A 13892-nucleotide genomic window follows, 5' to 3' on the forward strand; every position below is an offset into this window, starting at 1 on the left:
GCTGGCAGGGGCAGCCAGATTCTGGCACTTGAGCCCGTGGGCAGGACCCTCACCCAGCGAGAGCCCCTTCTGTGATGCACTGGCTCATGGCTGCTCCTGAGACCTGGAATTTGGCAAGCTGGGTGGTGCACCATTGGTAGCTTGGAATTGGCTATGGTGGGAGCATTTATACCGTGGAAGCCAGCAAACTTTACACATGAGCAGCCCCCACCCCTAGGCCATCCCCGCCCTCAGGGGGAGGTTGACCGTGCTCCAGCATTTCACTGATTAGAGCCCTGAGAACGGGAGGGTGGGAACTGGGCACAGACCGCAGTGGGGCCAGTGGCTAGATCTGTTCCAGGGCTGGGCAGGGCTGAGGCTGAGGGTGTTGTGGGTGTCCTGCCCTGGGTGTGAAAGGGCTACCGCTCAGCCAGGGACCAGGAATGACAGTGCCTACTGTCCAGTGCAGAGGTTCATTTCCCACACGCCTGCCCACTCTGCTACAGCCGTGCTGGCCTCCCAGCTTCCCCCGCATGCGCCCTGCTCCAGCACGTGCCCGGCCTGCTTCTCTGCCAGCGCCTTTGTGCTCGCTGTTCCCTCTGTCCGGGAGACCCTCTCCAGAGACCCCCAGAACTCACTGCCTCGCTCCACTGGGGTCTCTTTGCAAACACCCACCCCTCGGTCAGGCCTCCCGGACCATCCTGTGTGCAGTGGGCTCCCCTGCCCCACTCTACATCCCTGCGTCTGTCTTTCCTTTCCAAAACTTAGCACTACCTGGCACCAAGTTGTTTCTTCGTTTGGGGTCTGCATCCTTGCTATGCTGGAAGCTTCAGAGGGCCAGAGATTTTGCTGTGCTATATCAGCAGCACCCGGAACAGGGCCTGGTACAGAGCAAGCACTAAATAAGTACTGGTAACGAATGAGAGCTTGAGTCACACATGCCAGATCCCACCCCGTGGTGGGGGCTTGCTGGAGAAGGATGCTGAGGCAGGCTCTGAGGCTCCCTCCAGGGCAACAGGCAGGACCGCGTGGTCCCTGAGGAATGTCTGCAAGGGTGGGGCAGTGTTGTGGTGCACACGCCATTAGTGGCCACCCTGATCTGAGTCCCCAGTAGCCACATCCTGTTACCAAAAAACATTTGGGAAGAGTCCAGTTGTACCTGGATGTGGCTAAGTTGTGTATAAGAGGTCCTAGCTCTTTGGAAGTTTACATTTTTCATCTGTCCATCCATCCATCCATCCATCCATCCATCCATCCATCCATCCAATGAATATTCATTGAACATCATTATGCACCAGATACTCATGAGTTGGGAGGCACCCATGGAAGGAAAGAGGGAGGTGTATATGATGAGAGAGCCAACCAGAGGAGACTCATTTAGCTAGGGGTCAGGGGAGGGAAGGCGCCATTGAGCTGAGGCTTGAGTGCTGGGTAGGTGTGTGCCAGGTGGGGAGGGCAGGTGAGAACCTTCCCAGAAGAGGGAGGGACATGTCCTCAGGCACCGAGGTAGGAAGACCCCATCCTGGAGGAGCCGGTGTGGGCGCAGCAGGAGAGCGGGGCAGACGGCTCGTGAGCCATGTGATTTTAAAACTGTGGATTTAATCACCAATCTTAAAAGTCAGCATCATTCATGTGTAGAGGACATAATGACAACAGAATTAAAAACCATGAACAAATACAGGGTTAGACAATAGAGAATGTGCATTTTGTAAATACATCACCATCCACATTCAGCTTTGCAGCTGGCAGGAAATCCGCCTGCAGGTGCAGGTGGGGACAAAGGTACGGCCAGCCCCCTTCCTGGTGTGCACCCAGGCGTCTCCCTCTGGGCTCCAGGGTGCAGCTGATCTGAGCAGCTCCTGCTGTTGTTTCCATTTTGGTGGGTGAAGGGCTCGGTGCTCTTGCGCGGGTAAATGTGCTTATGGGCAGCAGCATGGAGCCCCTGGGTCCCGGCTCAGTGCGTGCGTGTGCCCCTCAGGCACAGCTGGGGACAGGGCGTGAATCCCGCGGCATCTTTGGCTTCTCTTGGTCCTCGCTTCATCAGCTCCAGAGACTTCCGTCCTTGTCCAACCCGTGACTTGCGGCATCCTTGCCACACTGCTCGACGTCTCTGGGCGTCTGGGCCTCCTGCCGTGAAGGCCGAGTGGAAGGGTGAGACAGTCGTCTTTGGCCCAGCCCTGCCTCTCAAGATGAGTGTGGTGCCAGGAACAGTAACTGTCGAACCTCCAGGACCTGAGGCTGCAGGAGGAGCAGAGGAAAGCACACATATTAAAATCAGGCAGATGATCCTGATTAATTTCTGTCGGCACGTGTGGTCCCAGCTGGGGCACGCGCTTTGTGCCTGGTCTGTGTTGTTCCTGCCCATTGCTGGGAGAGACCCTCGCAGGCCTCTGCAGATACAGTGACTCGTGGATCATCAAGTCATACTGGTTCTATTTTATACTATTACACCTTTTCCTTGGTCTTTGGGGTCGTTGGGTCCCCTAATGTTTGTGTGATATTGGGCATGTTAGCAAAACTTTCCCTGCCTCGATTTCCTTATCTGTAAAATGTAGACAGCGGCTTGTATACTGTCCAAGATATACAGCCTGTTCCCTGTGCCCCAGCAAAGCACACGATTTTAATGTAGAAAGGAAATGACCCAGCCCTCAGACCACACTGCCTTGTCCCTCTGGAGGGGAGAGGATGAGGGAGACAAGGAGGAAGAAAGAAGGAAGAAAAGAAGGAATCTCAGTAAGCCCCTTACACTGTGTCAGCGAGGCCAAAGCGAGCTTTTATGAGAACCACATTTGAGGCCTGGAATAAAAAATAAGAGCAACATACTTTAAAAATTATTTATGATTTTAAGCACATGAAAAGCGTATCATGTACCCAGGGAGGGCATAATGGGGAGCAGCTGGCGAACATGTGTCTCGCCCTTTCTGAGGATGTTCATAATTCTCTGATGTCCAAGAATAACAGTAATAACGATGCCACTGCTGATTGTATTAATAATAATAAAGAGGATCAGGTGCCTTTCTTGGGCCCTGCTGAAGGCACAACCAGAGCCTGGGCTGCCAGGTTTGGTGGGGCTGAGGGGCCTCCAGCCCGCCCCCTTCTCAGGGCCAGTCCGCGTCGCCCGGCCAAGGACTGCAGGACGTTAGGTTGGCGGAAACGGCCCTGGATAGGGGAGTCAGGAAACCTGGTTCCAGGCACGATTTTACCACCGGCTCTGGCAAGTCCCTGCGCCTTTGAGCCTTGGTTTTCTCATCTGTGAAATAGAGATGCTAAGCCTACCTGGCAGGCACGCCTTGCAGAGTTCCCACGACCCCAAGGGGTGATGCCTGAGGCAGCGCGGGATACACCGCCAAGCATTCTGCACGTGGACGGGGGCCTTGTCATCCTCGCTCCTCTCCGGCACTTGCCACAGGCCACACCAAGCTCAGGACCTGACATCCAGGAGGTGCCTAGAAATGCTTGTGCCATGAAGGAATGTTTCTTTTTCGTTAAATGTTTAAACCCATAGAATGTGAAACTTGGACAATACTTTAAAAGCCATTTAGTTCAGTTCTCGCTTTTATGATTTGTTAAGTGGGCCTGGAGCGGGGCCCAGTATACGGCTAATTATCCGCCACGACCGAGTCATCGGAGAACTCTGCCCAGTGCTCTGTGCCTTACGGGATTTTCCTGGCGGACGCAGGTGCTATTCCCAGTCCTTTCTGACGGCTCTTTCTCCAGCCTTGGGCAGTTTCCCCACACCTGTGCTGCTAAGGGGACCTTCTGCAGGCCTCGGGGGTTCTCCGTGCAGCTCACCCCTCTCGGGTACTCTGTCCCGTGGATGCTCACTGCCTCGGTCTCCCCAGACTTGCAGCTCTGTCTCCTCAACTCGGAGTTTGCCGGCCCCCACCTGTTTCCCCTTCTTCTCCCAAGGCAGCGAGCTGGCGCAAACGCAGGGCTCGCCTCGCTGTTTCCTCCCTCACGGATCGCTGCCCGTTGCTGCCTGATGTTAGTGTCATGGATTTTTTCTGGGTGTTTCAGGCGGCGGGTAAGTTGGTCTCAGTTCCTCCATCGCGGTAGGCAGTAGAAGTGCCCTGGGTTCTCAGAGATGAAGAAGCTGAGAAGGGGAGAGCGGTGTGTCCAAAGTCACACATCTAGTCAGTGTCACAGGGACCAGGATCAGGTCATTCCCTTAGCAAACGCTATCCTGTCCTTGTTGTATGCCAGGCACGCAAGGCAGGGGCTCTGCTGTCCAGAAGTCCGCAGTCTGTTGGGGAGACAGACAAGCAAACCAGGAACTGGAGACGGATATGTAAACCCAAACAAGTGAGCCGTGACACATTCCATGGTGCTGGTATTCATTCACAGGCTACTAAGGAAGCTGGCAGGAAGTTGAGCCTTGCAGTGAGGAGAGGCAGGAGTTATGCAGGAGGAAAAGGAGGGAGGAAGTCCCAGGAACAGGTGACACATGCAAAGGCATGGAGATAGGAAGCACGTCCCTTGCCCTCCAAGCCCGGTGTGCGTGGTATTGTACCATGGGACACCCACAGGTGTTTCACACGGGCCTGCCCCGTGCCCCATGAAGGCCCTGCAGTCTGGGCCGTCTCTCTCCACTGCAAGTCTGCTGTGGTGGTTCCGCCTGGGAACGTTTGTGTAGGGTCTTGTTTAGAGCTCTGGAGTAGATGTAACCGTGAGACCATGATGACATTACTTTCAGTGATTTGGAGCTGGAGCATCCGCCATCAAGAAACAGTCAAACTTTATTCCAGTTCCACTCCTGGCCCCACCAAAAACGGGGGCCACTCCCCTTAGCCCACTTTTCTAAGTGAGCCCTACCACGGCCATTGCCAAGATGAGGCCCGGGAATTGCCAGGAGGTTCTCAGCTAACCTGAGACAACTGCGGGATTATAACCCACACCAGCTAACTGCAGGCATTCCTGGCCTCTGCCGCGGCTGGGCTCCTCAGTGCCTTTGCACTTGGCGGGGACGGGAAGGGAAGCCTTTCAGCCAGCCAGAGGCCGTAGGCTTTTGGCTTCCTTCCCCAGACTGGTTTGTTTCTACCAAACCCAGCCTGGGCTCCTCCAGTGGCAGCAGCTGCTGTCGTCAATGCTGGCTCTCCAGAGATTTGTCACTCTTCCATTCAAAGATAGGGGACATTTGGGACAGTATCCTGCCCTCATGGGGGTTATGGTTTGGTGGATAGCTGGACATCAATCAAAATATCACTCAAATAAATGTAAAATTACAACTGTGATAAGCGCTATGAAGGGGAGGAATTTGGACCCATGACATACTGCAAAGGTGGGACTTGACCTTGTTTGGAAGCAAGAAAGGCTTTTCCCCGGAGGTGACAGTAGAGTGAGACCTCAGTGTGAGCAGAATGGGGTAAGGGCTGAGGAGTGTAGAGGCTCATGTACCAGAAGAACTGAAAACAGGGCCAGCGGCTGCATGCAGTGAGCCAGGGACCATGGACAAGGTAAATGTGGGGACTTCTATGGGGTCCTGTGGGCTTCACTGAGAATTTTGGTCTTTATCCTAAGAGCAATGGGCGACCATTGCAGGCTTTTTAATAGGGAAGCAACATGGTTAGATTTCTGCTTCAGAAACATCACTATGGCAGGGTGTGGTGGCTCACGCCTGTAATCCTAACACTCTGGGAGGCCGAGGTGGGAGGATCCCTTGAGGTCAGGAGTTCGAGACCAGCCTGAGCAAGAGTGAGACCCTGTCTCTACTAAAAATAGAAAGAAATTAGCTGGACAACTGAAAATATATATAGAAAAAATTAGCCGGGCATGGTGGTGCATGCCTGTAGTCCCAGCTACTCGGGAGGCTGAGGCAGGAGGATCGCTTGAGCCCAGGAGTTTGAGGTTGCTGTGAGCTAGGCTGACGCCATGGCAGTCTAGCCTGGGCAACAGAGGGGAGACTCTGTCTCCAAAAAAAAGAAGAAAAAGAAAAAGAAACATCACTCTGGCTCCAGTGTGGAGGACACTGAATAGGAGGTGGGCCAAAGCAGGGCTGTGACAGAGTGCAGGATGCCCAGTTACATTCGAATTTCAGATAAACAATGAATACTTTTTTGGATATGGGATGGAATATACTTATGCTAACAATTGTTTTAATTGCATAGTTTTTTAATATAAATAGGTCCCAAATACTGCATGGGATCTACTTACACTAAAAATGACCCACTGTTTGCCTACAATTCAAATTTAACTTGACGTTCTGTATTTTTATTTGTTAAATCTGGTAACCCTTAGCGAGAGGAGATGTGAGGAGACCAGTTATAGACCAGTTACTGTTGTAACCTAACGTAGGTTTCCTAGGCTAGGATACTAGAGGTGGACATGGAGAGGAGTAGACAAAGAAGAAATAGCCTTGGTCGGTCCAAATCTGCCTCCAAAGGCATCTGGAGGACGGAGCCCATCAGCTTCCCTCCTGCTCTGAAACTTTAATTTTCCTGCACACACCATTTAAAGACACATGGCAGGGCCGGGCGCGGTGGCTCATGCCTGTAATCCTAGCACTCTGGGAGGCCGAGGCGGGTGGATTGTTTGAGCTCAGGAGTTCGAGACCAGCCTGAGCAAGAGCGAGACCCCCATCTCTACTAAAAATAGAAAGAAATTATCTGGCCAACTAAAAAATATATATAGAAAAAATTAGCCAGGCATGGTGGCTCATGCCTGTAGTCCCAGCTACTGGGGAGGCTGAGGCAGTAGGATCGCTTAAGCCCAGGAGTTTGAGGTTGCTGTGAGCTAGGCTGACGCCACGGCACTCACTCTAGCCCGGGCAACACAGTGAGACTCTGTCTCAAAAAAAAATAAAAAAAAAAATAAAGACACATGGCTATGGGTATGATCGGCACCGCAATCTCAGGGCACGGCACGTTCTGCTCAGAACCTGCCCTGAACGGCCCATAGGGGTGTGCTGTGACAGTGTGAGGGGGTCATCTTTCTGTCCCTGTCCCTCCAGGTCCAAAGATGCCAGAGAGGTGAGCTCTTTGCCTTGTGGTGACGGACATGTGTGAGGGAGAGCTCTGGCAGAATGGTTAAGGCCTTCATGACAATAGAGATAGTATTGGAAGCTGCATACTGTTTTCTCCCGTGATAACTCCTATTTAGCAGATGAAGCAGTAGAGTAAAGCAGTCAAGAACACAGGCTTTGCCAGGGGTTCACACGTCCCATCAATTATTAGCTTGTCTACACTGTGTGATCTTGGCTGAGAAACTTAACTCTCTGGGCTTTGCAGCAGATCTTTAAGGTTACCACTAACATACATCGAGAGCTGGCACGTAGGAGATGCTTAATAACCGGTGTATGCCACTAGAAATAAACAACCAACCCCCTTGTTTCCGAAAGTAGGTTTGCTCTTACACAACCGCACTCAATTACCTTCTCAATTTCACAGCTCTGGTTTTGTCATCGCTCACACCCTTTGCTGACTCCCATTGCTTTGTGCAGCAGGATCTCCATGCACTGGTCTCAGTTTCCCCCCTGCCACCACCGTCACTATTCCACACCAGAACCCCTCGCTCCTGACACACCAGCCGTTTAGCCCTCCTTGAGCCCAGCTTGAACTTTTCTGCTGTTTTGTTTGCCTGGAATTTCTTTGCCTCTATCTGCCTTATTCATTAAAATTACTTATAAGGTGATGTTAATAGAAAAATGATCAAAACAAGATAAAGCATGCCCAGAAAATGAAATAAACCCCCTTCACTGGGGAAATGGCTAAACAAATTAGCATTCACATCTACTGTGCAAGACTGTGCATCCATTAAGGTAACTCTATATGAACTCACCTGGGAAGATATCTATGATATATTATTACATGAAAAAATAAAATTGTAGAGCAACATGTAAAGTTTAGAAAGGGATCAAGTTCTATATGTATAAAGAGTTGGGATAAAATATACTCCAAGCTATTAAAAGAAGTTTTCTTTGGAGAGGAGGGTGGGATTGGGTTGGAAGTGACAGGCAACTTTTAACATCTGGAAAATGTACTTTTATGGTTTTGGTTTGTTTACCTCAACTGTGTTAATTTTGTAATTGAAATTAAATTAAAATGCACAAGAAAAACGGTTAGAAGAAATAAATAAACTGTGGCTACGTTTCAGTTGTTAGATTGGGGAGGTTCTCCTGTGTCCCTACTTATCATTACTTTATTAAAGAAAAAAATGATAACAAAAAAGATTACCCTTCTGTTAAATCCAACTGAAATGCTACTCCCTCCATGAAACATTTGTCTAATTCCTCAACTGGAAGTGCTACCTCCTTTTTCTGAACCCTCACAGCACTTTGTTTATCTTTTGTGGCATTTCTCACTCTATCTTAGTGAGTATTTCAAGTATTTTTTTTTTTTTTAAGACTAGTCAAGTGCAGTAGTGAGAGGGGAGAAGTAGTAGAACAAGGAGTTCAATCTGTGACTGACTGTGAACAATTAAATGAAATAACTCACTACCTTTGGACCAGCCGAGCATTCAAGTATTAAGACAAATAATCATACACCTTACTGCTTCTCTGGATTTAAGCAACATGAGGCTGTCATGATAGAGCAGAAGAGACTTTCAAGTCAGAAGATCTGGACGTTGGCTCTTGTTGTGGTTATCTAATGCAGCATGACAAATTAGCCCAAACTTACCAGATTGAAACAATACTCATTGTATTATATCTCATGATTTTTGGGTCAGGAACTTAAGCAGAACTGGGATGGATGAGTATTCTGCTCCATGACTGGGGACACTTGGTGGTGTTTAGCTTGGGGGTGGGCTGGACAGGAGGGTCCCAGAAGGCTTCAGGTGCATGGCTGCTGCGTGGCAGGCAGCTGGCAGGCTGGGCCCAGCCAGTGTCTTTCCCTCTCTGGGTACTCGCAGGACGCCTGTGCAGGCTTTGTACAATGTGGCTCAGGGCTTCAGGGGACCAAGGCAGACCAAGGCTGAAGCTGCCCATCTTCCTAAAGGGTGGAGCTGGCAGAATGTCACTTCCACTGTACTCTACTGGCCAAGTGGCCACTGAACCCACGCAGATTAAAGGGGGCTCGGAACAGAGATGTTACTTCTTAAACTAATTTGTATAAAAATTTGTGGCCATCATCAATTTATCGCAGCTTTGCCATGTAAAGTTCAAACTCCATGTCTCAATGATTATGTTTGCAAATTAGAAAGACCAAAAACTATAATGCATGCAAAAACACGCTGTGCTTTGTAAAAAGTTATATATACTATACATATTAACAATTATCTTGGTAGTAAATCTATGCCTTACTCAAGGCAGGTACTCATTAAGTGTTTAATGCTTTGAAAGCAAACTCATTTAAACACAGATATTTGCTAAGAGAAACACACAAAGAAAGTGATATCAGGTGATCACATAGAAGCGTGCTGCAGTGGCAAAGTACAGACTTTGGGTTAGGTTGACATGAGTTAAATCCAAGCTCTGCCACCAGTTACTACCTGTGTGGCCTTTGTTGGTTCATCTCACTGATCTGAGCCTTAATTTCCTCATCATAATAAGGGAATAATATCACCTACCCAGCTGGGTTTCGGTAAGCATTGGAGCTGATTTGTGCCAAGCACCTAGTATGGTGACTGTCACATAGGAGGCCTGCAGTTTCTCTTAAGATGATATAACGAAGTCACATAGAAAGTTCGAACTCCACACTTGTTTCTCTACACTGGCCACCTCCATGCACTTCCTTGTGACAGCACTGGGGGCAAGGGACGGGCCCTCCCTGTTTCTCCAAGTCTCCTCCTCTCTCCTCCAGGGCTGCATGCCCCGTGCAGCGCTGGCTGTGAAGCCATTCCTCTCTGAGGGCTGCATGTGGCCCCCTTGTCAGACCTGTGGCTTTCCCTTTCCTAGATGTACGAGATCAAAGCAGGAGGCAGCATTGCAAAGAAGTTCAACGCGGTTCTGCAGAAGCTGAGCTCGCCTCTGCAGCCCAGAGTTCCAGAGCACAGCAACAACAGGATGAAGAACCTCTCTTACCCGTTCTCCAGGGAGAAGCTGTACCTGTGAGTACTGAAGCTGCTGGGTGAGGGATGTGAGAGGGGACGGGAAGGAAAGTTGAACACCGGTTCTTTTGTTCTGTGCCCCAGCCCTGGGCGTACATGATGAGTGCCGGATGTTGGGAGGGAGCTCCGGGGTGGGGGGGGTGTGCTGTCGTGGTGAAGCAACCCCTGCCCCAGGTGAGATTGTCCCCAGTAGCCCTGGGTATTTGTCCAGTGGGGGAACCTGCCATTTGGCCGTTTTCCGCGACCAGGGAGCAGCCAACTATAAACCTCGGGACTCTGTGAGAAAGTGATCAGACACTTGTCCGTCTTCTGTGGGCCAATCTGCCCATTTCCCAGGCTGGAAGGGTCTCAGCAGGGTGTGACAAGCCAGAGAGACAGCGGCGAGGTGTGGATTTCTGTACCCCAGCTGCCTACTCACGCAGTCACGGATTCTGGGGAAGAGAGAATCAAACCCTTCCCAGGAAGGGGGGCCATGCCGGGAAGTGTGAGATGCAGCAGCTGAGCTTAGTCCTGCTCCAGGAGCTAATGAGACAGGAAGTAACGGGAGGACTGATAGGAGAGAGCTGAGCTGGAGGGAGAGCGGAGGAGTAGAAAAGCAGAGGGGACAGGGGAGCACCCTTTCCAGGAGGTGGATGTCGTGGGGCAGCGCTCCTGCCCTTCGCTGGAGAGTATCTCGCTCCCATGCCTGCCAGGTTGGAGAGTGATTGTGGACGCGTGTGCTGCCACCTTCGCTCATACCCTCCCCTCGGTGATGCTCGCCCTCCCCTTCGTTCGGCAGAGGAAAGCCAGGTCCAGGTCTGTCCAAGCCCACGCAGCCCTAAGTGGCTGAGTGGGGCCTGGCATGGTGGCCTGTGGCTGCTGCTCCTCTGCACCCCCTGCTGCTTCCTTGCACCCTGTCCCTGGGCCTTCAGTCATGGCCTGCTGGCATCTGCATGGCCACCTCCCAGGTGTCTCCATTCGTTGCACTGTGCTGTCCTTCAGCACCAGCTCAGCAACATCTTCCTTCTGCAGCGTGTTCTGTCCCTCCCAGCCAGAAGCTTGCTCTCCACCCACCGAGTTTGCACAGCGGTGGCCTGCGCATTGCTGTGTTCTACTCCATATCAGTTACTCGGGGACTGGGGGCTCCCAGGGAGCTGGAGCGTGTTTCCTTCCGTGCATCCTCTAGCACAGCACCCTCACACGGCAGGTGTGCCCCAGGAGTTTTGTTGAGTGCAAGTTCAATGTATAAAATGAAAAACCAACACATAGGCCTGGCATAATTAGAAGTTTGGTATCTAATGGGTGAGAAGGCAGCGATAAGATTAAATGAAATTTTGAAAAACAAGAAGAATTATAATCCCAACACCCTGAAACTATACTGTTTTTTTTGTATTTTTTACTGTCTTTGTCTATGATATATTTTTGATTTGAAGACTTATCACAGTATAATATTTTTCTCTTATGGTATAATCTTTGCCTTATACAAAATTTTCATAATTGTGATTTTTAATGTCTACATGATAATCTAGTCTATCCATTTTGAAATTACATCTTATGTCCATAATTTTTATCATAAATAACTTTGTAATGGACTCTTATATTTATGTCACTTTTTTCTTCTGTTGAATTTATTCCCGAGGATAAATTTCTGTAATGAGTTTTCAGAATGACTGGGTCACGAAGAGCACAAGCATTGAGAGTGTGTCATACCTCACACCCGGCCACGTTGCCCTCTGAGGCTGGCCGCGGGCCTGGGGCGGCAGTGTTCCCAGGCCAGGGTAGTGAAATGAGTTTACCGTCTGCTTTCTTGGTGTCTGCAGGTACAACATCCAGGAAAAGGACACCTTCTTTGACAACGCCACCCGAAGCCGCATTGTGAGTAATGTGCTACGTTAAGAATGGGGCGGGGGGGGGGGGGGGAAGGCTGAGCACCTAGATGGCAGGGCCTCTCTTCCCCTGCCTGCAGCCTCAAATCACTGTTTGCTTGGGGTTGCCTAGCAACTGAGAGGCGTACCCAAGAGTGTCCCCATCCCAGTAGCAAAGGAAATAGCAAACAACTACCCTCGCTTACAATATGAGAGCAGAGTCTTCTCTGTATGGGTTCTCCACTAAAGTCCTTCTTAGAATCACAAAAACAGGGAATGTCAGAGCTGGTGGGGACTTTAAACTAGTTAGGTGCGCCCTTGGTTTACAGTTGAGGAAACTGAAGTTCTGAGAAGCAACGCACTGAAAAAAAATCACATAGATTGTTGATGTCAGAGCAAGGATGAGAGCCTGTCCTGATTGCAGGGCCACTGTGTTTCTACGCATTTTCCTTTCTTTCAACCCCGGTGACAAAGGCTCATGTGAGTTTATCTCACAGTGTATGCTGGAGGTAGCCACTTTGTCCAAGGATAAAATTAGCAGCCCATCCCATAGGAAGCCAGCATTCACGACCATAGCACTTCTACGGTTGTTTTGTCTTTTACACCAAGTGTTGAATTGTGCGGGGTGATGGATTCTAACGAAAACCTGTCTATGGCCCGTGTCCCTGTGGCCCCAGCCCGAGTTGCAGAGCACCTGCATTCACTGTCCAGTGACCTCTACCGCTCTAGAGGTCATTCAGCCTAGGGGTGGAGGAGAGGAAGAGAGCCCAAGGAATGCTAGAGACTTATTCATGCCCAAATGGGAGGCATGGAAATGTGTTTCTGTTGATCCCTAGGAGAGAACTTAAGTTCGCAAAGGAGGAGTACGGGTTAGACACCCACCAGATCCTCCCAGCCAAGGGGTGATTAGAAACGATAAGGAGCAAAAGAAGGGACAGGTGACTAGAGGAAGCTACAGAACCTGAAAATGTGGCCTTAACTCTTGCTTGCAGGATGGGCAAGAACACATCCCAGGTCCCCTAGTCTGCCTTAAGACGGTTTAAAATGGGCATATGATTTTTCTTCCTATGGAAAAAGGCGTAAATTTCTCATTTTCTTGGTTGATGCTATTACAAGCCAATTAAATCTCACTGTGGCTTGGGTCCCACAACTCTGGGGGAGTTATAGGGTGTTTTAGAGATTACCCGATAATTGCAAAGTGCTTGTAAAATAATACAATGCCATATAAATGCTGTTCCTAATTATTATTGCTGTCAAATTACTGCACTGTATTATGAGCAGAATTAAACACTCTTGGGCCCCATTCTGCTGGAAGTTATTTATTTACCACTCTCTCTAGGTCTGTGGCTGGAATAGGGGAATATAAATAGTCCCGGAGTAACATCTTCTAGTATTCATCTCTCCTTCCGGAAGCTTCTTCCTTCCCCTCCTTCCCCAGTCCACCCCACACTGTGAGAAGGGGGGAAAAGAGCCTTGAGTTTTGTCCTGGGGTCTACCCCACCCTGGACTTTTGTCAGAAGACCTTGCCCACATCTGCAGATGTCTCCACTGTGCCCACCTCTTTGCTGGTGTCTGAGCAGCCCAGCTGTTTGTCACAAAGCAGACTTAGTTGCTGGGCATCTCTGCATGGCCTGGCACAGGCTTGGGCCCCCCCAGGAGGTCACTAGCCGGCCAGTGGGCTCACACTGCCCCACCTATGTCCTTGATTTTTCCACAGGGGGCACCCGTCTCCTCCCGTGAGAGAGACAGGGTCCCCTGCAGGCCCCGCAGCCCAGGGTTCCGTAGCCTCGGGAGGCACGAGAAGCCGCTGGGCAGGCGGCCCTGCATGCCTGTGCTCTGAGACACGGAGTCTCGGAGGAAGCGTGTGGCATGCTCTGGTGAGGGAGGCATGGAGAGGACTTGGGAAAAGAAAAAACAACAGAGAAATAATAACACCAGCAACCAACATATCAGTAGCCCTTTCCCTGTTGACAAAGCACTGTCCTGTGCACTTTCTTCTTGGCCCCTCAGCGCAGCGGTGTGCACTGGCTCTGTCACGGAGGCAGAGCAGGCCCCCCGAGCTTGCTCAGGGCCCCTCTGCGCCTGACC

At 50.5% G+C, this 13892-nt stretch overlaps 1 protein-coding gene across 1 annotated transcript in view; it reads left to right on the forward strand.

Annotated features, from left to right (window-relative positions):
* The window catches only part of ANO2 (anoctamin 2), a 329714-nt gene that overhangs the window by 74293 nt on the left and 241529 nt on the right, over positions 1-13892 (forward strand). Inside the window, exons 4-5 of the mRNA XM_045554545.1 lie at positions 9809-9960; positions 11760-11814. Coding sequence (XP_045410501.1) covers positions 9809-9960; positions 11760-11814 — 207 coding nt within the window. The remainder of the gene's footprint in view (positions 1-9808; positions 9961-11759; positions 11815-13892) is intronic.

This window comes from Lemur catta, chromosome 6 (assembly GCF_020740605.2).
Source record: "Lemur catta isolate mLemCat1 chromosome 6, mLemCat1.pri, whole genome shotgun sequence".
NCBI classification, from domain to species: Eukaryota; Metazoa; Chordata; class Mammalia; order Primates; family Lemuridae; genus Lemur; species Lemur catta.